The 27,495-nt window shown below is 29.1% G+C and overlaps 4 protein-coding genes and 2 long non-coding RNA genes across 10 annotated transcripts; 4 read left to right on the top strand and 2 right to left on the bottom strand.

The window, feature by feature from the left end:
- Window positions 1-266: 266 nt before the first annotated feature.
- On the bottom strand, window positions 267-2,665 carry LOC122628200. Its single transcript, XM_043810218.1, has 7 exons — window positions 2,370-2,665; window positions 1,973-2,149; window positions 1,472-1,883; window positions 1,204-1,397; window positions 797-1,132; window positions 609-737; window positions 267-537 (listed from the first exon to the last, which is right to left on the bottom strand). The coding sequence occupies exons 1-7, from the start codon at window positions 2,562-2,564 to the stop codon at window positions 463-465; spliced, it is 1,518 nt and encodes a 505-aa protein (XP_043666153.1). The 5' UTR covers window positions 2,565-2,665; the 3' UTR covers window positions 267-462.
- A 145-nt stretch (window positions 2,666-2,810) lies between these two features.
- LOC122628203 (sugar transporter SWEET1) lies at window positions 2,811-4,672 on the top strand. 2 transcript variants are annotated; one of them, XM_043810222.1, is made up of 5 exons: window positions 2,811-3,006; window positions 3,118-3,211; window positions 3,440-3,517; window positions 3,671-3,953; window positions 4,158-4,672. In XM_043810222.1, exons 2-5 carry the CDS (start codon window positions 3,135-3,137, stop codon window positions 4,371-4,373), a joined length of 654 nt encoding a protein of 217 aa, XP_043666157.1. In that variant the 5' UTR covers window positions 2,811-3,006; window positions 3,118-3,134; the 3' UTR covers window positions 4,374-4,672. The 2 variants fall into 2 exon arrangements, with proteins under 2 accessions (XP_043666157.1, XP_043666156.1); XM_043810221.1 differs by having other exon boundaries at window positions 2,813-3,211.
- Window positions 4,673-5,029: 357 nt separating this feature from the next.
- LOC122628199 (vacuolar protein sorting-associated protein 13D) lies at window positions 5,030-21,042 on the top strand. Of its 3 annotated transcripts, XM_043810215.1 has the most exons (24): window positions 5,045-5,759; window positions 6,151-6,341; window positions 6,427-6,658; window positions 6,734-6,930; window positions 7,030-7,197; window positions 7,259-7,496; window positions 7,604-14,340; window positions 14,410-14,560; window positions 14,633-14,861; window positions 14,935-15,178; window positions 15,254-15,622; window positions 15,723-15,911; window positions 16,029-16,352; window positions 16,429-16,621; window positions 16,711-16,893; window positions 16,977-17,207; window positions 17,558-17,584; window positions 17,819-17,979; window positions 18,083-18,697; window positions 18,808-18,990; window positions 19,076-19,447; window positions 19,577-19,689; window positions 19,766-20,192; window positions 20,273-21,042. In XM_043810215.1, exons 1-24 carry the CDS (start codon window positions 5,663-5,665, stop codon window positions 20,372-20,374), a joined length of 11,973 nt encoding a protein of 3,990 aa, XP_043666150.1. In that variant the 5' UTR covers window positions 5,045-5,662; the 3' UTR covers window positions 20,375-21,042. The 3 variants fall into 3 exon arrangements, with proteins under 3 accessions (XP_043666152.1, XP_043666150.1, XP_043666151.1); XM_043810216.1 differs by lacking the exon at window positions 17,558-17,584 and having other exon boundaries at window positions 5,046-5,759; XM_043810217.1 differs by lacking the exons at window positions 18,808-18,990; window positions 19,076-19,447; window positions 19,577-19,689; window positions 19,766-20,192; window positions 20,273-21,042 and having other exon boundaries at window positions 5,030-5,759; window positions 17,819-17,983; window positions 18,083-18,264.
- Window positions 9,105-24,605, bottom strand: LOC122628204. Its single transcript, XR_006326990.1, has 4 exons — window positions 24,219-24,605; window positions 14,174-14,328; window positions 11,201-11,302; window positions 9,105-9,412 (listed from the first exon to the last, which is right to left on the bottom strand). It is a non-coding gene; the product is annotated as an uncharacterized LOC122628204 (long non-coding RNA).
- Window positions 21,399-23,794, top strand: LOC122628201 (tumor protein p63-regulated gene 1-like protein). 2 transcript variants are annotated; one of them, XM_043810219.1, is made up of 6 exons: window positions 21,400-21,640; window positions 21,985-22,201; window positions 22,376-22,552; window positions 22,647-22,754; window positions 23,217-23,350; window positions 23,431-23,794. In XM_043810219.1, the coding sequence occupies exons 1-6, from the start codon at window positions 21,553-21,555 to the stop codon at window positions 23,616-23,618; spliced, it is 912 nt and encodes a 303-aa protein (XP_043666154.1). In that variant the 5' UTR covers window positions 21,400-21,552; the 3' UTR covers window positions 23,619-23,794. The 2 variants fall into 2 exon arrangements, with proteins under 2 accessions (XP_043666155.1, XP_043666154.1); XM_043810220.1 differs by lacking the exon at window positions 22,647-22,754 and having other exon boundaries at window positions 21,399-21,640.
- Window positions 24,606-24,798: 193 nt separating the features above from the next.
- Window positions 24,799-26,365, top strand: LOC122628205. The gene is made up of 2 exons (XR_006326991.1): window positions 24,799-25,560; window positions 25,804-26,365. It is a non-coding gene; the product is annotated as an uncharacterized LOC122628205 (long non-coding RNA).
- The last annotated feature ends 1,130 nt before the right edge of the window (window positions 26,366-27,495 follow it).

Here is a 27,495-nt window from a genome sequence, read left to right as displayed (position 1 = left end):
TGCTATTTACTAACTGGAGATTTGATCACAATTCAACTCGGGAAAATAAAAGAACATTTGCTTCCTTACAATTAATACTGTAAAATATTATAGTTATTTCTTCTATAACAATAATTTTAACAATAATTACAACATAAAAGTTATATGAAAGATATAATTGCATCCTATTTAATTAACAATAAATAAATGTTCGAACATTATTTACAATATATATATATATATATATATATATATATATATATATATATATATTTATATATATTTATATTACAGAATATAATCCTTCGCCTTAATCTTGTAAATTTATAATAAATTAAGAGATAAATTAAGTCATAGATATAATGAAAAGTGAATCATAAATATAAAATGCAGTTGAATGTAATAAACAGATGGTTAATGGGTCAATATTTTTCAGTAGCTACAAAGAATTAATTGTTATGTAGCTCATTTGTATTACTGATATTAACTTTCTGGTTGTGTATAATTAGAATTATCTTCTATATTTATATTACATGGAATATATTCATGGCTTGATACCTACAAGAAAAATTATTTTAATAAAAACAATTATATTTGTTATCCATCTAGGAAAAAACAAATTCACTTACAGAATTTACAATTATTTGTCTTCCTTCTTCTAAATTAAGACCATCCATATCCTCTGTTGTTAAAATAATAACAGAATCCTCTGGTATGCTATTTTCATCTATATATGTTACTGGAATTTCTGATGCAACCTATAATTAATTATAATTATCTTCTATTACAATCTTAAAATATATTATGAATATATTACCTCGCAATATGTATAATCTGAGGTTTCTTGCTTTGGTTTATCTGTTATATTTGATGTTGTTTCAGTGGTCTTTTGTTGCTTTTTTTTATTTGGTAATCTCTCCGATTTTTTACTATCCTGTTGTAACCGCCTCCATATCGTAGTCTTTGGTATATCATAAGCCATAGATGCCGCTGCTTGAGACATTTTCCCTCCTTTACAAGCAGCTACTGCTTCTTCTAATCTCGATTTTTTCAACTCCTCGTTTTCTGTTTTACGTTTTTTCCAAAATGAAAGTGGCAACTTGCCTTCATCTACTAATCTTGCTTTATCCCTAAATAATGTTGTCTTGGGTATCTACAGAATAAATATATAAAAATAGAAACATATATCAATGAAATACATAATGGAATTAAATATGAAATTACTTTAAATTCAAGAGCAACTTTAGTTAAATTTTCTCCTCTTTCTAAAGCTTTAACAGCTGCTTCACGTTTATCCGAACCATAAGATCTTTTCATTTCCGAACGTAAAATTTGATAGCCTTCCTTTTGTATACGTCTCCATAATACAGTTTTAGGAATACTGAACATTTCTGATGCATGTTGCAGACTAGAACCACCTATAATAATCTTACAATACTCTTATCATTTGTTTTAATGAAAAAATAATACAAACGATATGACGGATACTAACCAATTACAGCATTAATCGCTGCTTTCATACATTCTGCAGGATATTCATTCCTAGATGCATTTAAATGTATACCCAATGCTTTAGCACGCATGTATAATGTCGAACGTGGTATGTTATGTTTTGTAGCTGCTTCTATTAAAGTTTGGCCAAGTCTTAAATCATTAATAGCCGATGCCAACATATCGTCGCTATATTCTCTTTTAATTGCATCGCGTCTTCTTTTCCTTCTTTTATTTAAAAGGGAATTATCTGTCGTTTTTTCCTCTGCTTTTAAATTTCCTACTTCATATTTATCACTTAATGTGTTCAATTCATTTTCATCTGTTTCATTTATTTCAGGTATAGGATCAATATTATCTTCAGTGACATCTTTATTGTCAATAACAGTATCACTTTCTTCTAGATCATCAATCTATAAATATGCGTACATACTGTAGATAGATTATACAATTTTTGATTACTATAAGATTTTTATGCAAAGAAAGAAAAAAATATACAGACCTCGATAAGACCACATATTTTTAATGACCTTGCAGCATCCAATACGCTATTAATATTTTCTACTGGAATACGTACTTCTCCATGATAGGTAAATTCAATTATTGATTTTATATCCTGAGCAGATATATCACTTAATATTATAGTAGGATGATCTTCATTTACCTGACTTAGAACTTCCTACATCGTAATAATAATAAAAAAATTACATCAAATACAAATCATTGCAAGTTTTGTTTATGAATGTTTCTACGTGTAATAATTTTTATATATTTTATATTTTTAATAATAAATTTTATTATACATTGTTCTTTCAAAAAAATAGAAACATAATTCGCAAAATATTTCATATGTTTAAAATTGTGTCAAATTCAAATACACACTTAGCAGATTTATTTACTTGAAATAATGTGCTGCAGGCTGATAGAACAATGCGATGAGCATGAATACGTTCTCCTGCTGCTGAAAGTGTAACATCCACCATACAATCATCTTCCAATAATTGACGAATTACATCAGATAAATGATTCTGATAATCATTCCATTTGAAACAATAACTCTGGTTAATTTCATTTTGACCAGCAACTTCGCACATGCCGTTTCAATTTCGTTTCCTTTCCAATATTTCAAGATAGCTTATGGATCCGGAATTCGGAATAGGACTGCAACGTTGACACTAAAATTATTAAATTTCCCTTTAACTATAATACGACCATAAACCAAAGACAATCTAGATACACAAAACTCGCTCCGTTTTTTCTTATGCTTAGTTGATTGCCCTCTATCAAAAATTTCAATATATTGCTGTATCTAATTACATTTAATTGTAATTAATTTACTATCATTTTTATGATTTTTATTAATAGAAAGGATCAATTACAATATTCCATTTTTTTTTTATTCATATAAAAGAGGACAAAAATGAGAAGCTTGAATTAAGGCTATTTTCGATGAAAATATTTTGAAAAAATATCTCTTTATCTTAAATATAGTAACACTTTAATAGAAATTAACATATTTCCGAAAATTGAATAAAAGTAAGTGAAAAAAGTGCGGCCCTTGTTATCATAGAATTTCAAGGATATAATACCCCTATATTTATTGCGTATCTTATCTCAAATAAAAATTTTATTGTTTGACGATGATAGAATGGATATTTTAAGTCATGGTTTCGACGGAGATTAAAGATATATTAGCAACGTCAGCATCAATATGTACAATTTTACAATTTTTAGCTGGCGTGTAAGTAACAAATTATTTAAAAAAAAATTTTATAGAATCGTATCTTATTAAATCAAATAATAATTTTGTAATGATAATATTTTTTCTTATCTTATCCAAGTTAAATTAAAAATTAATTCTTTTCCGCGTTCATTTTACTCTATATATATTGTTATATTTTTTAAATAAGATTTTTATCTATATTTATGAATGTTAAGTTGAATTTTATATAAAAAATATTTTTTACAGGTTAGTTTGCAGGAAATATATTAAAAATGGTACAACTGGCGATTCTTCGAGTTTAGCATTTATAACATGTTATATGTCGTATGTATACTTACTTTATATATTTAAAAATAAATTACATAAAAAATTATAATTAATGTATACTTAAATTATAATATATTTAAATAATATATATTTAGTACATAGTATATTTAAATTAGTTTGTATTCACAATTAATTTGTTAATTTTTATAGGTGTAGCTTGTGGCTGAGATATGGACTCTTAATTGGTGATTCCTTTGTAGTATTAGTAAATATTTTTGGAACAATATTACAAGTATGCTATGTTCTTATATTTATCCTATACAGTGTAAAAAAATCAGTAACACTGAAACAGTTTGCAGCAGCAACTTGCTTTCTTGCAGTCATTTATTTTTATGTTGCTTATGAAACAAATAAAGAAATTGCTGCAAAATATATTGGTTTAATAAGCTGTAGTGTTACTATTCTCTTTTTTGCATCACCTTTAGTTATGTTGGTAAGCAATAAATTTTATACATTACATTGCTTTTTATTTTTTTTTCTATTTTTTTTTAACTTTTATTTTTTTATTTATTTTTTTTTTTAAATAAAGATTAGATATTTTTACATTTATATACATATGATAAAAAATAATTTATAAAAAAAAATATTACATATAGATATATAAACATGTAAATAATAATGCTGAAATTTGTTACAGACTCATGTCTTAAGGATCAAGAACACAGAAAGCTTACCATTTCCAGTTATATTAGCTTCTTTAATAGTATCTTGCCAATGGTTTGCATATGGTTGCCTAATCAATGATCAATTTATCCAAATGCCGAACTTTATGGGTTGTATTTTATCTGCATTTCAATTATCTTTATTTTGTTTATATCCCAATAAACGAGTTGATCAAACACTTTTAATATAAGCAAATATTGATCAAACATATATGATATAACAATGTGTGATATAAGCAAATATGGAGATTACATATTCATAAGTAAATATTCAAGATAAAATTAAGCTAAATACCAAATTATAAGATATTTATTCTAATAATAATTTATTTATGTTTATATTCTCTAGACATAAATGTTGACACTAAGCACATATTTATTGAATGTAATTAGTGCGTTTATGTATTTCATAGAAATTTATTTTTAAAAATTAAAAATATGAGATAACATGTAAATATATAATAATTTTACATAAATATTATACAAAGTGTTTTTACTTGATATTTTCTACCCTCTAGATGTCTTTCGTATTTGAAAATAATTCGAATATAATCGTGCGATTTAAGATTTTTATTTTTCAAAATATCGAATTATTAAATAAATTGATCTTTGGACAAAACTTATGACTAATCTCTTCTTTTGAGTTGAGTTCTATATAACGATATATAATTACATCATTATAAAAAATATACATTTGAAAAATTTTAATCTGACATCTATATATGTGTTTGTTAGATGTTGCAATAGCTAAATATATCGTTTCTTTTCTAACTTTGTAATATACCAATAAATGATAACTTATTCCGGAATGTAGTCATAGGATTGGTGTAAATATTTAATTCAACTAATAAGTGTAGTTTTAAAAAAATCAAAGGTTATTTCATGTTTGATCATCGATATCGTTTCAAATGAAAGCTTAATACCGATTAAAAATCCATAAATTAATGATCTAATCTTGACAATATATTCGTAATATTTCTCTGTTGGCAAAATGGATAGTCATGAGTTACATAGACGTTAAAAAAATCATACACTCTTATATAGTCGGATATTTATACTTCGATACCGAGTTATTTTTATAATTAAACTTAGAATAAATATTCGCAAAAGATTCGAAATAATTATTAACTATTAAGAAAATATGTTTAAACGTATAATAATTGCGCATATTTATACGGATTAATAAATGTTGATATCAGTGGTGATCAACTAAGTTGACAAATGTATGGTGCTTTTTTTTATTAGTGCTAATAAATTCGATGAATGTAAAAAATGTTATGACAAGCATTATATGCACAGTGTTTATAAAATGCAGGTCAAATGAAAGCTCATTATCATTATAATTTGGTATTCTTATCATTGCATACATTCATTATTCCGATTGAAGTTTCTTCGATTTAACCTACAAAAACTACTTAATGCTTACAAAAATATACATGGACGTTATAACAGTTTTAACAATTACGACGCATTTTTCAAAATGTTGGAAGGACTTGTAGCCTGGGTATTAAATACTTATTTAGGAAAATATGTAGAAAATTTAAATACAGATCAATTAAGTATTGCACTATTGTCAGGTAGGTTAATGTTTTGTTATAATAATTTTCTTAAGCACTTGTATAAATACAAAGTTTTTGTTTAAATATTTTTTTAAGTATATATTTTATCTATATTATATGAAGTATTAGCTTTATCTTTGTTTTTTTTTTTTATCATCAATGTGACATTAATACAAAAGCAGTTATGTTCTGTGTCAGATAAATTAATGCTGAAGACTACTAAAATAGTTTTTAACATTCATTTTAATTAATATATATATATATATGTGTCTGTGTGTGTGTATATATATTTGTATATATATAGATATAAGTATTATATATTTTCAAATTATTACACGATATGAATCAATCTCTTTATAATAATGTAAGAATCACGTACATGTTGTTATGTACATTTGTTTGCTTTCAGGAGAAGTAGAATTGGAAAATTTACCTTTAAAGCGCGAAGCATTGCGTCATATCGGTTTACCAATTGAAATTAAATCTGGATTTATTGGAAAAATTAGATTACAAGTACCAGTTAGGCAAATAAGGACTGCATCATGGGTTATAGCAATAGAACAATTGTATGTAGTAATAGGACCAATTTCTATTGATGAGGTAAAAGAATTTATTCTATTATTTATATTTTTAATATGATTTTTATTAAAATATATAATTTCAACAATATAATTGACTTTAATAGTATGATAATGAAGCAGAGGAACAAGCTCTTTTGGAATATAAGCTTAATCGATTAGATTCTTTAGAAGCAAGATGGAGAGCTGATACAGATAGAGATCCTGGTTATTATGCTACTAGTTATAGTTCTTGGTTGAATTATGGCACTTCGTTAGTAACAAATATTATAGAAAATTTACAATTAAATATAAAAGATGTTCACATAAGATATGAAGATGGATTGACATTATCAAATGGTAAATTTTTTTATTAATTAATAATTAATAATATTTCTAATAAATAATTATATATATTTATATGTATATGGATAGATGGTGCCATTACTTTGGGTATTACAATAGGTGCATTGACTGCACAAAGTTGTGATGCCAGTTGGATACCATGTTCCACTTCATGGAATCTTACAGATGCATCATTTAAACTTATGGAACTTGATAGACTTTCTATTTACTGGAATTACGTAAAGAAAGAACAGCTTTTTAGTCATCTTAATCTTGGTGATCTAGCTGTATGTATCATAACAAGATATCTAATTTCTAACATATATATATATGATGTTTATTCCTTGTGTGTTTTTTTTTTTTGACTAATGTTAATTAACAAATAGATTGCTATGAATGAAACAAAAAGTTTAATTAGAAATCACATTTTATCACCTGTGAGTGCAAGAGCTCACATCAAAAGAGATAGATCTGAACGTCCTTTAAGATCTTTAAATAAACCAAGGATTATAGCGGATCTCTTGTTGGATGAAGTACCATTAGTTCTCACAGATGTAAGTTGTAGTTATTAAGAATGTTGACATTATATTATTAGTAAATTATACTTGAATGTAGGAAGCATACGAACAAATTGTTGAATGCATTAAACAATTGGAGGATATAGATCGTCGAAAACAACAAAGACGCTGTCGACCGAATGTTTCTATTAGTACAGCACCTAAAGAATGGTGGAAGTATGCTGCACGATGTCATATTGGCAGAGAAACGTTGAAACCTCAATTATCTTGGAATGATATGCTTGTTAGAGGCAAAGAAAACATTACTTATGTTGAAGCATGCACTAAATTGCTAGGTATACATAATTTAATATTATCCGTTATAAATGCTATATAAAATAATATTATTGTTATCAATATACTATTCTTATTTTATTATTATTATACTGTATTGCCATTGCAGGTACACCAACATCTATTTTGCCACCAGAAACTAAACATATAAAAGAGAAAGTCGAACAAGAACGTAGTTTCGAAGAGCTTAAAGCATTAAGAGAAATAGCTATGTATAAAGTTCGACCTCCAAAACTTGCACAAAGTTCAAATGTTAATGTTCCTCAAGCACGTGGAATATTAGTGCAATGGTTTCCACAATGGTGGGGCTGGTATTCAAAGACATCACACAGCGATACCAAAAATATATCGTCAACCTTTGATGGAGAATTATTGGATGCATTGACTGATACAATGGATGATACTCTATTATGTCGCGATACGGTTTTTGGACAATTTAATTTCACTTTATCAAAGGGAGCCATATCTCTTTCTACTACAGAGAAGGAAAGTGATAATACAAGGACTAGAATAGAATTGCAGTTTGAAAGAGTTAATTTAACTTATGAATCCAGACCTAGATCTGGATCTCATAAATTTTCTATAAGTTTAGGTGCCTTATATCTTCACGATTACTTAACAGATAATTCTACTTTTCCTATATTGGTGCAACCACAAGTCATAAATACATCTCGTACACGTGGTTCGTCCGAGAAATTGATAAATCATGTGCCACAGCAATTATTTGAATTAATTTATGAGAAAAAACCACTACACTTATGTACGGATCATTCTCTACACGTTTATTCAAAATCTTTGGATGTGGTGTATAATCCAGCTGTAATACATTGGCTTATCGATTTTATGTGCAAACCTCACAGAGATTCGTCAAATCAAAGATTACAAGCAATGAAACGAAGAACGCGGCGTCAACTTATCAAAAATTGGGAACAAATTTTGGATGGAGAATTTGTTTATCGTTCGTCCTGGGACTTACAGTTCAATATCTCTGCTCCACAAATTTTACTCGTAGAAAACTTTATAGATTCTAATGCAGCTGTAGTAGTCGTTGATTTTGGAAAGTTACGTTTATCAAATAACATTGAGAACGTCGAAGCACCTACAAAAGCAGGTTCGACGAATAGTGATGACGAAGATGAAAGATTTGAAACTCCATGTTCAACACCACCTGGCAGTCAAGAAAATGGTTCCATACATGATTTCCAAGGTTTATCAGAAGCTGCGTTACATCAAAAGCTATATGATCATTATTCCGTTGATCTGGTAGATTTACAAATCTTAGTAGGAAAAGTAAAAGACAATTGGAAACATGTTCGATCTAGGAGCACATCTACCTTACATGCTTTAGAAAGATTCAATATATCTTTACAAATTGAGAGAAGAGTTGTTACTACAACAGATCCAAATTTTCCATCTGTAACTGTGTCTGGAAATTTACCAAGATTGGTAGTACATGTAAACGAACAAAAAGTTGAAGCAATTCGTTTGATGTATAACTTATTATCAAGCTTCCCTGCATCAGCCAATGTTTCACAATCGGACATAATTAATATGGAACCTGAAAGTCCTAAGAAAGGAGAAATTGCTGAAGAACGTACTGTAAGCCATGCTATGATGGTTCAATTTATTATCAATCAAATGACATTTGAATTACAATCACGAGGACGTAGTGTTGCAGAATTGCAAGTATCCGGTGTTAGAGCAGCTTTAAGTAAAAGAACGGTTGATTTGAGCGCATCATTATTGGTTCACGGATTGTTGTTAGTAGATGCACTTCAAGAATTTGGTCCTGACTTCGAATTGTTGGTTGCTAGTCATAAACACGTTGGTATGGACAGTGTGTCTGGAAGTTTGAGAGATTCCGAACCTACGTCTCCAGTCTCGCCGGTATCGCCTGGATCTCCGGATCCTTCGGTTTCTAAAAAATTAACCACTCCAATTGCTCTCACTCATGCTTTATTTAATTTAGCTAATCTTAGCTCTCCTAGAAATAGTTTCTTTATTGGATTGGATAAACTAGATACAGAAGCTTTAATTATCGTAGAATTAACACTGGTTTATGATCCTTTGGAAAATTTAAGAGTGGCAAATATACAATTTAATAATTTAGATATTATTGCTAATCAAGAAACGATCGTAGAATTAATGGGATTTTTTCGAAGAATTTTGCCATCACGAAAAATAAAGCCTGGATTGATCGAAAGACAAGAATCATTATCATATCAAGATACAGGATCCAAAGTAGCAACAAGAACAGAAATTACTTTTGATTTTCATAGATTGAACGTATTACTTCTTCGAGCTGTTATGCAAGATAATCATTTGATTGGCCAAAAAGTTGCAACAGCAACGATGTCGGAAGCACGAATACAAGCAACTTTGGCAACGGAAACATCAATTTCGGGATCTCTCGGAGGATTACAAGTATTGGATCAAACTACGATTGGTAAAGTTCATCAGAGAATTTTAAGTGTTGGCAGAGATCCCTTGGCTGAATCGCCACAACAATTGGCCGAATATTTTGCAAATGTATCGGATCAATTGGAAGCATTTCGATTTTCAGCGAAACGTAATACTATATATCATGAACAAGAGCTCGTAGAGACTGCTGTTGATCTAACAATACGCGTTGGAAGTGTGTGGTATACACACGCGCCACATTTATTGTCGGAACTACGTTCATGCGCCGATGAATTTAAACAATACTTGAGTAATCTAGCTAGACAAATTAGTGCAGCAGCAACAGATATGGCGATCGGTTTGGTAAATGCAGAAGATTGGTCGATCCCACCCCGCAAACGTTTACCTAGTCTTTCAATGTCTTTAGAAAATTCCGGCACTTTGTCTTTAAAACTGGATATAGTATTGGATAGTCCAGTGCTTGTAATTCCACGATCGTCGCATAGTACACAAGTATTTGTTGCACATTTAGGTACAATGTCACTCCAACATGAACCTCAGCCTAGTTCTATGATGAAACATAGAATAACTTTGGAAGTTCGAGATATGAATTTATATTCTCTTGAAACTACTGCAAATATTAATCAAGTTCATAATAACTTGCCTTTGAGGGCTGAGGAAATGTATTCTTGTAAAGAGTATGGCAAACCGATATTACATGACACATTGTTGAAGATTATAGTTGAAAAGGAAAACACATTGACACAGAGTTCTAATTATTTATTGGATGCCGAATTTGTAAACAATCCGATAGTTCAAGTTCATGGGGTTGTCTTGACACCTTTAAAAGTATCGTTATCGCGTGGACAATATGAACAATTATTAGATACCACGAACAGATTAATGTCAATGCCTACTAGTACGCCAGTGATAAAAAAATCACATAATTTACAAAAAACATCAACTTATTCCGAAAAGTTGGATTTATTTATAAAAGTATTGTTCGAGCTACCCAGCTTAAGTATTGAATTAAAACAAGCTCACTCTGAACAACCATTGGTAGAATTGTCGATGCGAGATTTTGTTGCAAAATATGAAAAATTACAGAGAAACGAATCAACTATGCAAGTTTCTTTACGTTCTCTTCTTATGGAAGATCTTCTGTGTCCCATTGGATCGCGACATCGATATATGATGCAATCGTCGGCTCCAACCCGGGCTAAGTTGCCTACTGGCGTATCTAAATCTTGTCCTGATCTAGCTATTGTCCAACAATTTAGAAGTGATTATGGGAGAGGAAGTTTACCTGATAGATTAGAAGCAGATACTTTGTTTGGAACGATTCCTGCACATTGGCGTAGAACTCCGCCATCGTTAATCGGTACTCCGAATACACCACCACCATCGCCTGGATTAATTACAAGTGAAGAAAATTTAGTTCTAATAAATATCATAATGATAGAACCAGACAGTGATTATGAAGGAACGCATTATTTTCAAAAAATGGTAACTGTAGACTTTAATTGTTTAGACTTAGTAATAAGTGTGGAGTCATGGATGGTCGTATTTGACTTTTTTGGAATAGCAGGACCGTCAGAGACAAATCCTAAAATTTATGCGCATGAGGTACCTGCAGAACTAGAAGAAACAAACGAAATGTTCGATGTTCCTTCGAAATCGGAATTTGAAATAGAAGTGAGATCTCTTACTTTGGTATTGACGCAATCTGATCGTGAAATTGCTAAAGCAAATGTATCAAATGCTAGTATGCTTATTTTGAAAGCAGATGGTAAAACAAAAATATCGGGATCCCTAGGTTCTATGTCGTTGCTCGACCTGACGCCACATGGCAGATATTACAGGGAAAGATTTCTCTCATCTGGTAGAAAAGCATTGAATGTTCAATACACAAGTTATATTGATTCTAAAGAAAGACCGTATGACGCACGATTAAAATTGGAAATGTCTGCTGTTCATTACGTGCACACGCAACGATTTGTAGCAGAGCTTCAAGCCTTTTTTGGTCATTTTTCACAACTTTGGACTATTATGGCAAATTTACGAGCCGATACTGGAGTCGCAATAGATACTAAAACTAGAAGTATGCGTTTGTCATTGGAATTACATGCTGGAGCTCCAGTAATATTGCTTCCAGTTAGCTCAACGTCCAACGAATTAATCTTATTAGATCTTGGAGAATTAACAGTTCAAAACAGTTTTGAAAGTTCTTCAGTTATTGAAGAATGTCTCTTAGATGTTACACTTTTAGAACTTGTTAATATGGATGTTTATGCAGCAGAAAGAATAACAGCTGATGATCAAGAAAGCATAGATGCACTAATGGTTGGAGGATTTTTTATCAAAAAGATTGGATTATCTTTGCTCACTGAAATGTGTCACTTAAATCTACATATCGAACGAAATTTAGATGTTCATATAAGTAGAGAAATTCCAGATTTAAGTATACATGGTGTTCTTTCAACAATGGACTGTGCTTTGGATCCTGCTCAATACATGTTAATTCGTGGCTTACTGTCTTATAATATTGGAGAAAATTTAGATGATTTACGTTTATACATGCAAGATTTAGATGATAAGGTAGACTATTCTATGCCTACCACTGAAGATCAAGAAAAAGTTTGGACAAAATCGTGTATAACTCTAGAACTTGTAAATGTAACAGTAAAGTTACATCCTAATCATGATATTGCAGCTTTAGCATGTATCAATTTTATAAAATCAATGTTGACTTTGGATTCTTTAAGTGATGGATCACAAGATATTGATTTAGTCTCTCAAGAAATATTGATTACCGATATGCGATTTCAGGATGAACCTGCTAATAAACGTTCAAATGTTTTTACAAGTATTTTGCAGCCATTAAAAGATTCTACAAATATTCAGGACCGTGTACAAGCCGAGGTACATCATAGAAGACGCAATAATAGCGCTGCAACTACAGTTCTTTTACATAGCATGAGACTTACAGCAATTCTTGATTGGTGGGAAGCTGTAAGAGATTTTGTAATGTTGAATTCACCCGAACCTAATCCAATACCAAGAATGACGCAAGTAACCGTTTGTCAAGACAATAGCAATCTTTCTTTAAATACATTACCAGTAGAAATAAAAGTGAATATAACGGATTCTGAATTAGTTTTTGTTGAGGACACATCAGTATGTGATACTAATGCTGTAATATTAAAGTGTACAGCTGTTATAGCATATAAGACTGTACCACAAGAAGATGAAAAGCCATTATCATGTAACTTATCACATTGTGAATTATTCTCTTGTATTTTGGGATTGGAAGAAGAAACTGCTTTGTCTATTATTGATCCCGTTGGTGCTAGTATAGAATTAACACAGCAAAAATGTCTCGAAATTCAATTTCAACCCTTATGTGTGAGATTGAGCTATCACGATGTAACCATGTTCTCTAGAATGTTAAATTCGTTACCAAAACAGACATTATGGGCTAAACAGAGATCACATGAGTTATTAAGTAATATGGAAAATCAAATATTAAAGTTAAATGCTCTTGGCTTTACGGAAACAGATTGTAAAGATGCACTAGAACGATGCAACGGCCAATTGGATGAAGCGGCATTATGGTTAACGCAAAACGCGATACCAAATTCTGATGTTACTTCGAAAAACGAATCGATATTTACTGTCATAGAAGTACAAACGGCATGTGCCAGAATATGTGTAATAGATGATTGTAGAGATGCAGATGTTCCACTTATGGAGTTAACACTTATTGATTTATCATGGAGTCAAACAGGTGCATGCATATTACAAGGACATGGCTCAATATCTGCAACATTTGGCATTGATTATTACAACAGAGTACTTTGTGGTTGGGAACCATTTATTGAGCCATGGAATGCTAATCTTCAATGGGAACAAATGCTTACTAATTCCCTTGATCCAAAAAGATTGGAAGTATTTATTCGTTCCCAAGACTCTGTAAATGTCAATATAACATCTACATTGGTAGAACTTGTTCAGTTAGTTAAGCACAATTGGACACAAGATTATTATTTATCTAGTAGAGAATATGGTGTAAATAAATTAACAGTAAGTGGACAAGGATATCGCCGTCGCTCACCCTTTATTCCGTTCGCTTTAAAAAATGAAACTGGATCCAAATTATGGTTTAAAACTTTCATTGCCACAGCAGACAATATAAAGGACATTGGCAAAAACTTTAAATCAAAGAGTATTCTACAAAAAGATGAAACATGGATGGAAGTAACACCAGGAAATACAATACCATTTACTTTTGAAGGAAGAGGAAAATTACGTCATTATGCTACGCATATTGAAAGAAGACATCAAGTGGCAGTAATCGTCGATGGTTGGACAGCAGTAGATCCGGTAACTGTTGATCGCGTTGGTATATATTTTCGACATGCAACCGTTGATATTCTAAAAAATCAGGTAAATAATAGTTTTGTTATTAAGACAATTTATGTATAACAAAAATGTAGAGATATATTTAAATTTCAGGTGATATCTTCAAAAACCAGAATAGTGTTTGATGTTGAATTAGAGGGTTCTGCTAGGAAATTGATCACAGTTAGGTCAGCTTTGCAAATAAATAACAAATTGGCACATTCGGTTGAAATAAAAATGGAGAAGTCTTTAAATCCATTTGGATGTTAGTTCTGATTTTTATTTCTAATATTGATATTTAATGATTATTACTTACATAATTGTATGTTACATATAGATTTGCCATTAAATTCATCAATCAGTGGTAAAATTATCCAAGTACCTGCACAGTCTGTAATTTCAGTACCTTTAGGGCACATTGGCATGCAAATGAGTTTTAGACCAATATTTCCAAACAATTTATTTCAATATTGTATTGAACCAATAGATTGGACTATTATTAAAAAACCGTCAGAAGTTACTGAAAGTCATATTACTTGCAAAAGTAATCAATCTAATATATTTAGGTGAGTTTAACTAAGATAGCAAACTACTTGATAATAGCATTATTTATAATATTGTTTTTTTTTTTTCTTATAGAATGTGTATAGCTGTAAAACGTGACAATTATCCCATTGATACTGGTCAAACATTGCCAGCACATACAATAATGATAATGGCACCTATCACATTGACTAATTTACTACCATATGAGCTGTTGTATGAAGCAGGTATAGAAAGTGGTAGAATCCGACCTGGTAGCAATGCTGATTTACACTGTCCAAATATTGATGAACAATTAGAAATAATAATACATTTAGAAGGTTATCCTGGTACAGGAACAGTATGTAAATTGTTTTGGATTAATTGACATTGTTCAGCTTCTATATTATATTATAAATATAATGAATATTTGCAGATATTTTTGCCACAAAACACTGGTTCATTTACAGCGCGTCTTAAATTGACAGACGCTAATAGCAGAATACTATTTTTGTATGCATCTATTATTGTTGAAAAAGGTTCTGCAGTGCAAATTAACATTACTTCACCATATTGGATTATTAATAAAACGGGCTTACCACTTGTCTTCAAGCAAGAAGGTGTTGGATTTGAAGCAGCTGGTCAGTTTGAGGAACATGAGAAAGCAAGAATGGTTGCACCATTATTGTTTTCCTTCAGTGATGAAGAAGCTAGCAGAACTTTATCAGTAAGAGTAGGTGCTGGAGTTCATTCAAATGGTGTACCACAATGGTCTCAGCACTTTCACTTACAACCTGGACTACAGGTTGGTTGTGATTTAAAATGAAATGGAAATATTATCTTTAAGATTTTTTCAAGATTTTTTAATATTGGTTCTTGATGAACTTAAAATATATCTTTTTCAGGTACATCGACTTAGAGTGACGTTACGTGAAAACAGACCTGACATCGTGTATCTTATTAGTGTAGCAACGCGAACAGCTAGAGGACGGTATAGAGCTACAACAGTTGTTACATTATCACCACGTTATCAATTGCATAATAGATCTTCTTATACTTTGGAATTAGCACAGAGATGCTTCACTACTACAGTTGTAAGTGAAATTCAAACTAATTTTATCTGTCATTAATTTAATCTTTTTTCTAAAATTTATAAAGATCGAAAGTTTTCTTTCTTATCTTTTTTTTTTTTTTTTTTCCTTTTTTTCTAGACTCATCCAGATGCTCAAGCAACATATATAACATCAATGCCTGATTGTCATATGCCATTTCATTGGCCAAGACTTGATAAAGATTTATTATTATGTGTTCGAATTAAAGACTTACCAAATTGTATGTGGTCAGGTGGTATTAAATTAGATGATAATTATTCTCTAACAATCAACATTAGAGATGCAATAGGAAAAATGAATTTTCTACGAGTTGATGTTGTACTGCAGGAAAGTACATATTTTATTGTCTTTACGGATGCGGATACGATGCCACCTCCTATAAGAGTTGATAATTTTTCTGAAGTTCCATTGATCGTAAATCAGGTAAACGATTTGTTACTTGATTATTCGTAGCATTAATGAAATAATTGACATAACATATTATTTGTTATTTTTATAGATATCTGTACCTGGTAGTTTAGAATGGAGTGTAAGACCTCATTCGTCCGTACCGTATGCATTGGATGAACCAATTCAACCAACTGGTTTAGTATTAACAGCCCCAGGTAGTGTTACAGGTTCTTATGATTTAAATGTACTCGGAGATGGACGTAGTTTAACTTATGAAAATTTCATTTATATTGCATTCACTGGTAAGCATGTTATATAATAATTGTTTCTCCATGATTTTTACTTAATAATATAAAACATCAAAGTATAAATGTAGTTTGTTTTTAAACAGGAACTTTTAAAAATGATTGTGATCTTGGATCAGAAGATAATGGTTCAGATCCATTAGATGTTGAAACACAAAGATTGGTGTTGGAAGCTGGGCCCGGAGGTTGGGTTGTTCTTCGTAGAAAACAATATGGTGCTAGATCTCAACTTTGGAGAATGAGTAGTGATGGACAATTACAACATGAAGGTGTAACATAATAATAAAATTAATTAGTAATTATTATATAATATAAATAACTCTGTTCTTAACACATTAAATTATTTAAACAGGTTCTAGTCCTCCAAGAGATAAGCATTCAAAAACGCCGGATACGGTATTAGTATTAGATATAGCAGGCACAGCTCCACAACCGTTTACTTATTGTGCTCTAGCATTAAGAAAACCAGATCCAAGACGAAGATCTACACAAACATGGCGATTTACGGATGATGGACGATTATGTTGTGCACATAGGAATATGTGTGTCCAATCAAAAGATGGATTTATGGGATTACACGAAGGTTGGATTTTAAAAATTACGTTATACAGATTTTATAAAACATGTAGGTTTGTATGTGTTCGTATGATTTAAAATAGACAAAATTAAGTTTCTAACGTTTTCAAATCTTACAAATGTATTTAAGTTGCATAATTTTTACGATTGAAATTTCATTTTTAACAATAGTTTGTTTACTATCATTCTTATTATGTTCATTTATACTTTGCCGTTTATTATTTCGTTGCAAATTATATCTAAATAGTGATATATATGTGCCAACTTTTAACTATGCAGCTTAGAAAATATAAGTCCTATAATAAATAATTTATAAATCATTAATTAAAGGGCTTAAATAACTAATGAATGTTACAGGCGGCAGTGTTGCCCGTTGGCACATGTGTACGTATTAATATAAAGTACACTAAAAATTTATATATAAGTATTATATATACTAATGCAATATATAATGAGCTAATAACATAGCTTGTTTTTTCATTTCATTGCATAACAACTCTTTTTATCGCATAAAACTAATAATGAAATTATTTCTATTTGCTGAATAGATTAAATTAATTCAAAACTATATACAAATCCTATGTATTTGTTTATAAATTATTAAATATATGTTATTAGGGAGCGAGGCCGTACTAGGTCCACAAATTCATACGAATCCACCACCCGTCGAACAACGAGTTAGGAAACAAAAATTACGACCAGGTTCTGGCTTTTTATCAGTGAAAGTAATTACTGATGGTCCAACACGCGTTTTACAAATATTAGACATTAAAGAAAGAGTAAGTTATAAAGAAATTTCTTTCTCTCTCTTTCTCTCTTGATTTATTCATATTTTTAATTTATTCTACGTCTTCTTTAATAATTTAATAATTTATCTTGTAGAAAAAGACATTTGCTTTACTCGAAGAACGTGACTGGTCACATATTGCTGTTACTCAACGTCCTACGCATGTTCGCGTTGATACTGAAAATCCCGACTTTCATGAATTGCGATTAAATGTCAATTTACCAACAGGTTTGGGATTATCAATTGTATCGCAAAGACCACCTGAGGAATTGTTGTTTGCACGATTCGCTGGTATAAATTTAGAACTCACGCAAACAAACGTTAATACAATATTAGATTCAAGCGTTGAAGATGTGCAAATTGATAATCAACTTGTTGAAGCACAATGTACATCTGTTTTGTACGTCACTCGTTCTCCGCGCACAGAAAATAATCACCGACCTGCAATACACGTGGCTGTAGAAAAATTAAAATCTAAAAATCAAAATGCTGAAATTTACAAACATTTGATAGTCAGCATTAAACCATTGTGCATACATCTTGAAGAAAAATTAATTTTGAAGTTAGCAGCTTTCGTAGGAGCAGGTAGATCTGAGATGGAAGTACCTCTTGATGAAAATGATTTTAAAGCACAAAGATTTATTTCCGAAGTATCTGCTTCTCATGCCAAACGATATTATTTTGGTGCATTAAAACTTATCCCTAATCAGGTATTTATACAAAAAAAAAAAATTTATTAAATCTTTCACTTGTAAAGTTTTACATATTGTGAAGAATATATAAAGAATATAAGATATAAGCTATTAATTGAATATTTTAGGTAAAACTTAGTGTGCTCACCACTACGAAATTACCATCGCATCTTCAAGCAATAAAAAGGAAATTGGGTTTAACTTTGATCAAATTTGAAGACGCCACGATTGAATTAGAACCATTTGTTAAAAGACATCCTTTTGAAAATATTCAGTTTTTACTGCATTCGATTATAAAACATTACAAAGATGTACAGTATTTAATTTTTCTTATGTACCTTACAATATGCGTACTTTCCAATAAGTATTGTTATATTAATTTCAAAATGTTTACAGGAATTAAAATGGCAGGCAGCTGTTATATTAGGATCTGTAGACTTTTTGGGTAATCCTCTTGGATTTATGAATGATGTTACAGAAGGGGTTTCTGGTTTAATATATGAAGGCAGCGTAAAAACTTTAGTGAAAAATGTCACACATGGTATATCAAACTCAGCAGCTAAAGTAACAGAATCTTTATCAGATGGCTTAGGACGTGTAATTATGGATGAGAGACACGAAGAAGCTAGACAAAGAATTCGAGCAAATACTGCAGGCAGTAGTGATCATTTAGTTGCTGGCCTGAAAGGACTTGGCTTTGGTTTGTTAGGTGGTGTTACAAGTATTTTTAAACAAACCTATGATGGAGCTACTAATGAAGGCTTTCCAGTATGTAATATAGATTTTATATAGATTTAAAAAAATGTGACTAAAACCTCGCATTCCTCAAAAATATTATTTTGATAAAACATAAAAATAATTGCACGCGTCTGTATATATATTTATATATAATTTCAGGGTTTCTTTGCTGGCTTTGGTAAAGGAGTAGTAGGAACTATTACAAAACCAGTTGTGGGTGTATTAGATCTTGCTACAGAAACTGCTACTGCGGTACGAGAGACAAGCAGAAGGTATAGAGAAATAGAAAAATTATATAATATACTACGCATATATTTTCAGAAATTTTATAAAAATATAATTTTTTAGTGCTCATCGTACAATACCAAAACGAGACAGACCTCCACGTATTGCAAGTGGTGCAGCTGTTTTATTACCACCCTATAATCGACAACAGGCTGAAGGACAAGAATTTCTTTATAGTATTAACAATCGTGATTATTCAGAGTTACTTTTGGCATACGAATGTTTACGTAGCGGTACTGAAAGTTTAAAAGTACTTGTATCAAATGAAAGGGTGCGTGTTATTTCTGGAGGAACAAAAGCTGTCGTGACTGAAGTTAATTTAGCAGATCTTTTGTATTGCCAACCGATGCATAAAAATGAAAGTAACGGCACAACATTGTATTACATAGAATTAATATCCAGAACGGATTCGGGATCATTAACTGTTGATGGCTCTGAGTTGTTAAGAAGACCAAAAGTTCGTTGCGATAACGAAGAAGTTGCTAAACATGTAAATACATAATCTTTTAAAAACTATAATGATTATAAGCATGTTATATTTTTTCTTTTATTTTATATTTTTTCTTTTAGGTTTCACGACAAATCAATTATGCTAAGGGAATGCACGAAGAGCGTTGTTTAACACTTTCATCTTCTGACAATATGCTTGAAGATGTTCAATCCTACAAGTAGTCATATAATAATGTTTTGGGTTTAACTTGAATATAATTTTGCTTAATAAACTAGTCAAAAGATCTTTTCTTCTTACAGTGCACATCAGCAATGCCTTATTACGCTTAAAATAATTGGTAATAAGACTGATGCAAGGCACAATATGCTGCTGTGTTATAAAGAATATAAATAATTTTATTTTTGGTAGTAAATAGTTCTGCACTTAGTTATTAAATAATTTAAAACATTCTGTTAACTCGCACATATAATACATGTAATTTTTATACAAATTAATATGAAAAAAAGAAAAAAAAAAAGAAAAAAACTGTAAAAAGAAGAGGTACATATATTACACACGTGTATATATAAGTAAAAAAAAATGATTCCCCCTTTCAAAATATATGTAATAATTTTGTATATGCTATATTTATCTACAAAGTTATAAAGTATTTAAATCGCGATATCAGTATGTAAAAAAATTGTAAAACCGATGTATAAAAGTAGGTGATTTTTAAGGAAACTTAAGTAATGTAATTATAATATATTTACATTTTTGTTATAACAATACTTATATGTAAAATAATCATATAAGATGTGTACAAATAACATTCTAACTAAATAAGTTCGAATACTTTTTATAAATTTATTATGTTGTACAGTGTAAAATAGTAAAGATTTTTGGTTACAGATTTATGGTGTGATCTGAGAGTAGCATGTGTATATGCACAACTATATTTAATATATATGTGTATATATATGTGTATATATATATATATATATATATATATAACTCATAATTAATTTATGTCTAACTACATGGATGCGTATTGATGTCAAATTTCAATTTGTTTTTATTTGAAGTATCGAATAAATAATTTAATAAAATTAAAGATATATACGTATATATTTACAGTAAAAATAATCTATATAAAAAATAATAAATTATGAATAAAAAATGGCGCCAATCAAAATTATTTTATCGCGTTCGTGATATCATTTCAATAATACGTCATCGTACGCCATCTAGAGCGATAAGAGATGGCGAATGTGTGGTTTGCAAAATGTTTGTGTAACTAATAAAAATATATTAATGTTATTAATTTGATTCTCATATTAACAATAGATTAAATAAATCTTTATTGGAAACATTCAGTTGTCTAGCGTATTACGGTATTTTAAGATATATTAACATCAACGAAATGGATAAAGTATCTTTGGATGATGAACCCGCGGTAAATTTTAAAACTGCTACATTAGAAATTGCAAAAGATCCAGAAGGAAGCGAAGGTAAGTTATAAATAATTTATCAATAATATTATTAATACTTTAATAGAATAGATATTAAGTATTAAATAAAATATAATTTTTCTCTGAAAAATTTTGATATATGACGACATATTTTAATGATGGCTATCTAATCTACTTAATTATCAAAAATTTATGTGATGTGTATTATCTATTATTTACCAAAGATATTCTAAATATGTTATACTTTTAACAACTTCATACTATTGACATTATGGTATAATCTATATATTTAATTTCAAATAATATATAATAATATTTTGTATAATAAACATTTAAAGGTATATTTATTTTATTAATAAAAAAAAGTATTATTTTTTCTTAAGGCTCTTCTGCTACCAAATTAGATACAGAAGATAGCTCTAAAACTGCAGAACAAATTTCATTCTCTAAAGATATCTCATATGTTCCATTTAAAAATGTAGACGTGCATACTTTTTTTACTGATAGAAAAGAAGTTGTAGAACGTGCAATAAAAGATTGTCATGAGTTTTTAAAGGAAGTTAGTAATGATGATATTGTTGGAAGTTGGCTTTTAACAGAGTAAGTATTACTGTAGATAGTTTTTTATTATAATTCATACTTGTAAGTAATATGTTTGATATATTAACCATAAAAGTATCTATATGAATATATAAATAAAGTGCATAAAAATTGATATTACTGAAATTACATAATTTTGCTAAATATTTCTATGAAAAAAGTATTTATTTACAGAATAAGCTTATGGGACACAGAAAAAGAAAGACTTGTATTACTTACAACTAAATATCTTTATTCTATGAAATATGATTTTATTTCATTAAAAATATTGGAGTACAGTCAAGTATCTCTAACAAATCTTGATACAGTAGTTATAGGTGAACTGATTTATCCTTCATCATCCCTTGCACCGTAAGTTTAATGAAAAGAATATTATTACTTTTGGGGCGCTACTATAATTAAAATTAATATTCTTTATAATATAAGTGAAACGAACTTCTTATAGACGATTAAATGGTTTGGCAGAAGTTATGTCATACGTAATTAATTGTGCCGTACGTCAAGAATGGTCATCACTCACTACATATTCCAATCTTACACAATTTGAACCTAGGTATATTAATAGAGTGAATGGAATTTCATATCTGCTTTAATTATAATTTTTCGTTCTTCATTTTTTGCATTATGGCTTTTGTGATAATATATATATATATATATATATATATATATATATATATATGTGTCAGTTATAAAAATTTTTATACATTCAATCTTTTTATGTAGCTATCATATTATTATATTCATCTAATCTGAAATATTACTCTGTGTGTTTTTGAAGAGTTGTCATTTGTGCCAACAAATGTAAATGTAAGTTATGCTATTTTTATATTATGTTTTGTGTGCTGTGTTATGATTTTTATAATTGCTTATGCTTTTTGATTATAGCTTTAAAATCGTTTGTTCAACACTGTAAACGTAATTGTACGAATTTATAGATATGTGATTTAAATATTTGAATTTAAAAAAGTATTTGTAAAATTTGAAATTAGATCATTAACTAATCTTGATTTTTCAGAAAACGACATATGTTAGGAATACGTCTTATGTGGAATAAAGGACATCCACTATCTCTGAGTAAAAAATGGAATCCATTTGCAAAAAATATACCATGGCTTACATACGCCAGTCATCCATTATTTTGGCATAGAGGTAGATTTAGAAAACTTACATTTATATAAATCTTTAATCTTATGGGTAATGTCAAATAACAAAATAATTTATAATGATAGGTTCTGAAATGGACAAGGCAAGATTTGATGTAGAAGCTATGCATGCAGCAATCTTAAGTTTATTACCAGAAGAATGCAATATGGTTACTGGATCTATAATTGTAGAGAATTACTGTGGAATTGGTGCATTAGTACATAATAAAAATGCATTAGGTTTTTTTAAAGTTCGAGGTAAAGTAAGCTTTTAAAAACAGCAAAAATTTATTTGGAAATATTTTAATCTAATTCAAATATTACTGTGAGTACTAAGAGAACTATAAGTGCTATAGATCATTGTCCTACTATTTTTACATTCTATATTTAATATTTCAATATCTATATGTATATCTGCATTTAAAACTAATACAGTACTATTTTACTACTAGTCACATCTTGAAATCTTTAATAATTTAATGCAACAAAGTAAAAGTAATTTTTATTTTGATATAATATAAAAGTGCAGGGAAAGAAGCATTTAATATGATGTATATAAAATTATTACAAATTAGCATAAACTTTTATGCGTTTTTTTTTCTAATTCTATATTAAATATCCATTTAATATTACTTTTCATTTAGTAATGTACGATTTATAGCTTTTTTAAAATTTTTTTAAATTAACTAATTGAAATATATCTAAAAATACACATATTTATTGTTTCAAAGCATAATTATTATGTCAGATGTTAATGATTATTTAATCAACCATTTGTTATATATGTATCACTTTAATTATATCAATTATATTACCACAAAATTCACTATTTATGTAATACATAATAAAATAATGATTAATTGAGGATCGTTTACCAATACTTGATGAGATCCACAAAAATCGAGTTCGATTTTTTCCTACTGGAAAAGGAAGATCGCTCCTCCAAGGGTCGCACTTGAAAAAAATAAGAAACTATAGATGAGTTCCGTATCAAAACCGACACTGACTCTACTTCGCGATTGTATCTACTTTTGTTTCGGAAAGAGAGAGCTTCGATGTTCACTCGTCGAAGTGCAAAAGAAAACTGTTTCGGTAACAATTAAAGTCAATCAAATGTTCGTTTTTGTTGACTTTACGTAAGGACAACAACGATAAAATTATTTTATATTTAACGCGTGTCCTATGCTATGTAATATTTAATCGTACTGTAATATTTAATGTACTATTGTTTAAATATTAGTTTATTGTACTCCGTGTACATAAAAAATTGTTTAAATTATTAGAAAATTATCAAAATTATAAGTTATTAAAAGTTTAGCTATACGGAAAGAGTGAGTGATCTTCGACGTTTACTCGACGAAATGTAAAAGAGGACTAAACCGATAATTATCGAAAAAAGATTGTTTTTGTTGACGTTACGCGAGAGTAACGAGTCCGAGATTAAAATTTACGCGTATTAAAATATTAAATAACGAATATCTTATATCTTACGCGTGTTACGAGCTATAGATGTAAACATTAGTTTTTGTTCATTTTGAATATCCTATCTAGATCGATGAAAGTCACGTGGTTACGTTGGAAGACAAACAACCAATCAGAATGGAGCTACTTTGATCCTGCCTTCATTTACGCAGCAGACGGCGGCCGTAATGGATCTCCCGTAAGTGATCTTTAGATTTTTAACATTTTTAATACTCTTTTCGTTTATTTATCGAATTCCGTTTAACAAATTATATAATAAATTATAGCAGATATCATATGGTATATAATGCGAACTTAATTTCTATAATATTTATCGATTATTGATGATTATTTTATCATATTCTTCTTAACGACGAAACATATTAATATACTATATATATATGACTCGATTTTTATTACATTCCTACTTATTTATAATAAATTAATATTATACGTAAATGATGGATTATTTACATGAAAAATATAAAGGAATTATGGATCTCCATAAGCAGGAATCATCTACAGGGTAAGACTTGGGCAATCGATATTACTTACGACATAATATATAATAATGTAATCGTAATACAATGCGAATACTGTCGAATTATTGACTATATTTTCGATTCATTGTGTTTATTAATTACGTAGTATTGAATATCAAAATTTACTTCGTATAATCATAGAATTAGTGAATACTATGTCAGCGAGCATCGATCAACAGCGATATTGGATCACGCATCGTTAATGGAGGCGTTGGTAAAGATTCTTTCATCGTTGGATATTGAAATTTTTATTTTTTAATATTTTACTGCTGTGTATATATATATATATACATATATATACATATATAAATATATATATAAGATATATACATATATATATATACATATATAGGATAGATAAGCGTTATATTTAATTCTTATAAAAATTGCGTTTAATTAACACATTTTGTGAGGTTAGATATATACAAAAATTTTCAAAATGTATTTTTTGTTATAGATTTATATTTTGAAATCACTATGGCGTACGATTTTATTGACTAGCATTAGTAGAATACAGTACAGTACTACGCATATCTTAAAGGAATATTAAATAATTGAAGGCATCGTTTATTCTAATATGCGAGTGAAATAAGAGAGTTACAATGTTTACATCAATGATTGATTGATCGCTTATCAAGGTCGTTCATATGTTTTCTTTTTCGTTATATTGTTTGCGTCACTGGCAGGTACGCGATAACGAGAATAAACTACATGAGTAAACTACAAGAATATACTAAACATGAGTTATTAGTTTTATAATATTTAAATAATTGTACAATTGTTAATATATTAATATAATATATATATATAATATAATATAATATATTAATTACACTCCATATGCATTTTACATTGTTAAAATAAACATATGAATAGTAATTAAAAGAATCTCCATTTCTTCTTCATTATCGATTTCATAACAAAATTTCATAATTAGTTCACTTAATTATGAGTTTTGTAAAATCAATAACAGAATCAATAAGAACGAAAATGAAATCAACAAGAAGAATACTCACAAAGAATAACGGATGAAAGGACAAAAATAAAAGAACCGTTTCGTATGAGTCTTCATATTTTGCCGATATATCTATAGTTACGTGTTCAAATTATCGAATGAGAATGAATACGAAGAATCATCACGCCTGGTAACACATGGAATGCAACCAAAGGAGGATAGAAATTTTTATAAGACACTAGCGAGAAAGGTAGTTAGATTGTAGCTTGTTCTTTTAAATATATTCTTTCTTTTTTTATTATTATAAATCATCATCATTGTATATAATATAGAATGTACATGATTTATATAATATTAACTACATATATATATATACACATATTTTTATATCCTTGTTATATTATTTTGATATTACTATAGTAGTAGTAGTAATAGTAATAATATAAAATGTACTACTACAGGAGAAACCACAAAAAAAAGAAACAAATAGCGCTGGAAGCTTTTATCTTACAGATAGTATAGAAATAAATTCTTTTAATTTTTCTAAAAATAATATATGATATATACATGTAAAAAAGAATAAATTACTTGATTGTGCTTTTTGATATTAATAAAATAAAAAAAATAAAATAAAATATAATAAAACGGAATCCATTTAACCTTGAGAAACCACGATTCCTAAATCACGTATCTAGATGTATGCTATTCTTTGCTAAACGTTTCTTATAAGATTTTTACTTTTCCAGTACGTATATAAAATATAAAAGGAAGTAGACATTTTTATAAAGTTTAACAATATATCAAAAATTAATCAATAGATGGAGATATATTTTCTTATTTTTATCATCGAATTATCTGTTGATAACTCGTTAAAATGCTTGAATGAGTTATCACGTGGCTTCTCCGTATGAGAACATCGCAAAACACGTTTCATTGCGTTTGGAATAGATTAGTAAATTTGAGCATTTAGTTACGCGCACATAGAAGCAATCGTCTATTTCACAGAAACAAAACACACACACTCGTTCAAGCGTTTATATAAATATCAGTAGTGGGAAGTAACAGTTTCTTCTCTTTTGTCATAAAGTTCAAGGTGTGCCATTATATGAAACTTTTTTTTCGTATAGTAACTTGTATTATTTTCTTTCTTTCCTGTTTCTTTTATAAAATTGTATTCAAATTATCTAATTATTA

The sequence above is a fragment of the Vespula pensylvanica genome, chromosome 3 (assembly GCF_014466175.1).
Source record: "Vespula pensylvanica isolate Volc-1 chromosome 3, ASM1446617v1, whole genome shotgun sequence".
Lineage (NCBI taxonomy): Eukaryota > Metazoa > Arthropoda > Insecta > Hymenoptera > Vespidae > Vespula > Vespula pensylvanica.
Note: the sequence above shows the minus strand (reverse complement) of the source record. Positions and strands in the feature narration are given on the sequence as shown.

Bases quoted from the DNA above. Each gene is read 5' to 3' on its own strand.
- LOC122628199 (XM_043810215.1), top strand. From the start codon at position 5,663: ATGTTGGAAGGACTTGTAGCCTGGGTATTAAATACTTATTTAGGAAAA. The intron at 16,622-16,710 runs GTAAGCATGTTA...GTTTTTAAACAG, and splicing joins CATTTATATTGCATTCACTG to GAACTTTTAAAAATGATTGT. The intron at 19,690-19,765 runs GTATAGAGAAAT...ATAATTTTTTAG, and splicing joins GTACGAGAGACAAGCAGAAG to TGCTCATCGTACAATACCAA.
- LOC122628200 (XM_043810218.1), bottom strand. From the start codon at position 2,564: ATGTGCGAAGTTGCTGGTCAAAATGAAATTAACCAGAGTTATTGTTTC. The intron at 2,150-2,369 runs GTAAATAAATCT...ATTACGATGTAG, and splicing joins CCTGCAGCACATTATTTCAA to GAAGTTCTAAGTCAGGTAAA. The intron at 738-796 runs GTAATATATTCA...AATTAATTATAG, and splicing joins CAGATTATACATATTGCGAG to GTTGCATCAGAAATTCCAGT.
- LOC122628201 (XM_043810219.1), top strand. From the start codon at position 21,553: ATGGATAAAGTATCTTTGGATGATGAACCCGCGGTAAATTTTAAAACT. The intron at 22,202-22,375 runs GTAAGTATTACT...ATTTATTTACAG, and splicing joins GGAAGTTGGCTTTTAACAGA to AATAAGCTTATGGGACACAG. The intron at 22,553-22,646 runs GTAAGTTTAATG...AACTTCTTATAG, and splicing joins CCTTCATCATCCCTTGCACC to ACGATTAAATGGTTTGGCAG.
- LOC122628203 (XM_043810222.1), top strand. From the start codon at position 3,135: ATGGTTTCGACGGAGATTAAAGATATATTAGCAACGTCAGCATCAATA. The intron at 3,212-3,439 runs GTAAGTAACAAA...TATTTTTTACAG, and splicing joins TTACAATTTTTAGCTGGCGT to GTTAGTTTGCAGGAAATATA. The intron at 3,518-3,670 runs GTATGTATACTT...TAATTTTTATAG, and splicing joins TTTATAACATGTTATATGTC to GTGTAGCTTGTGGCTGAGAT.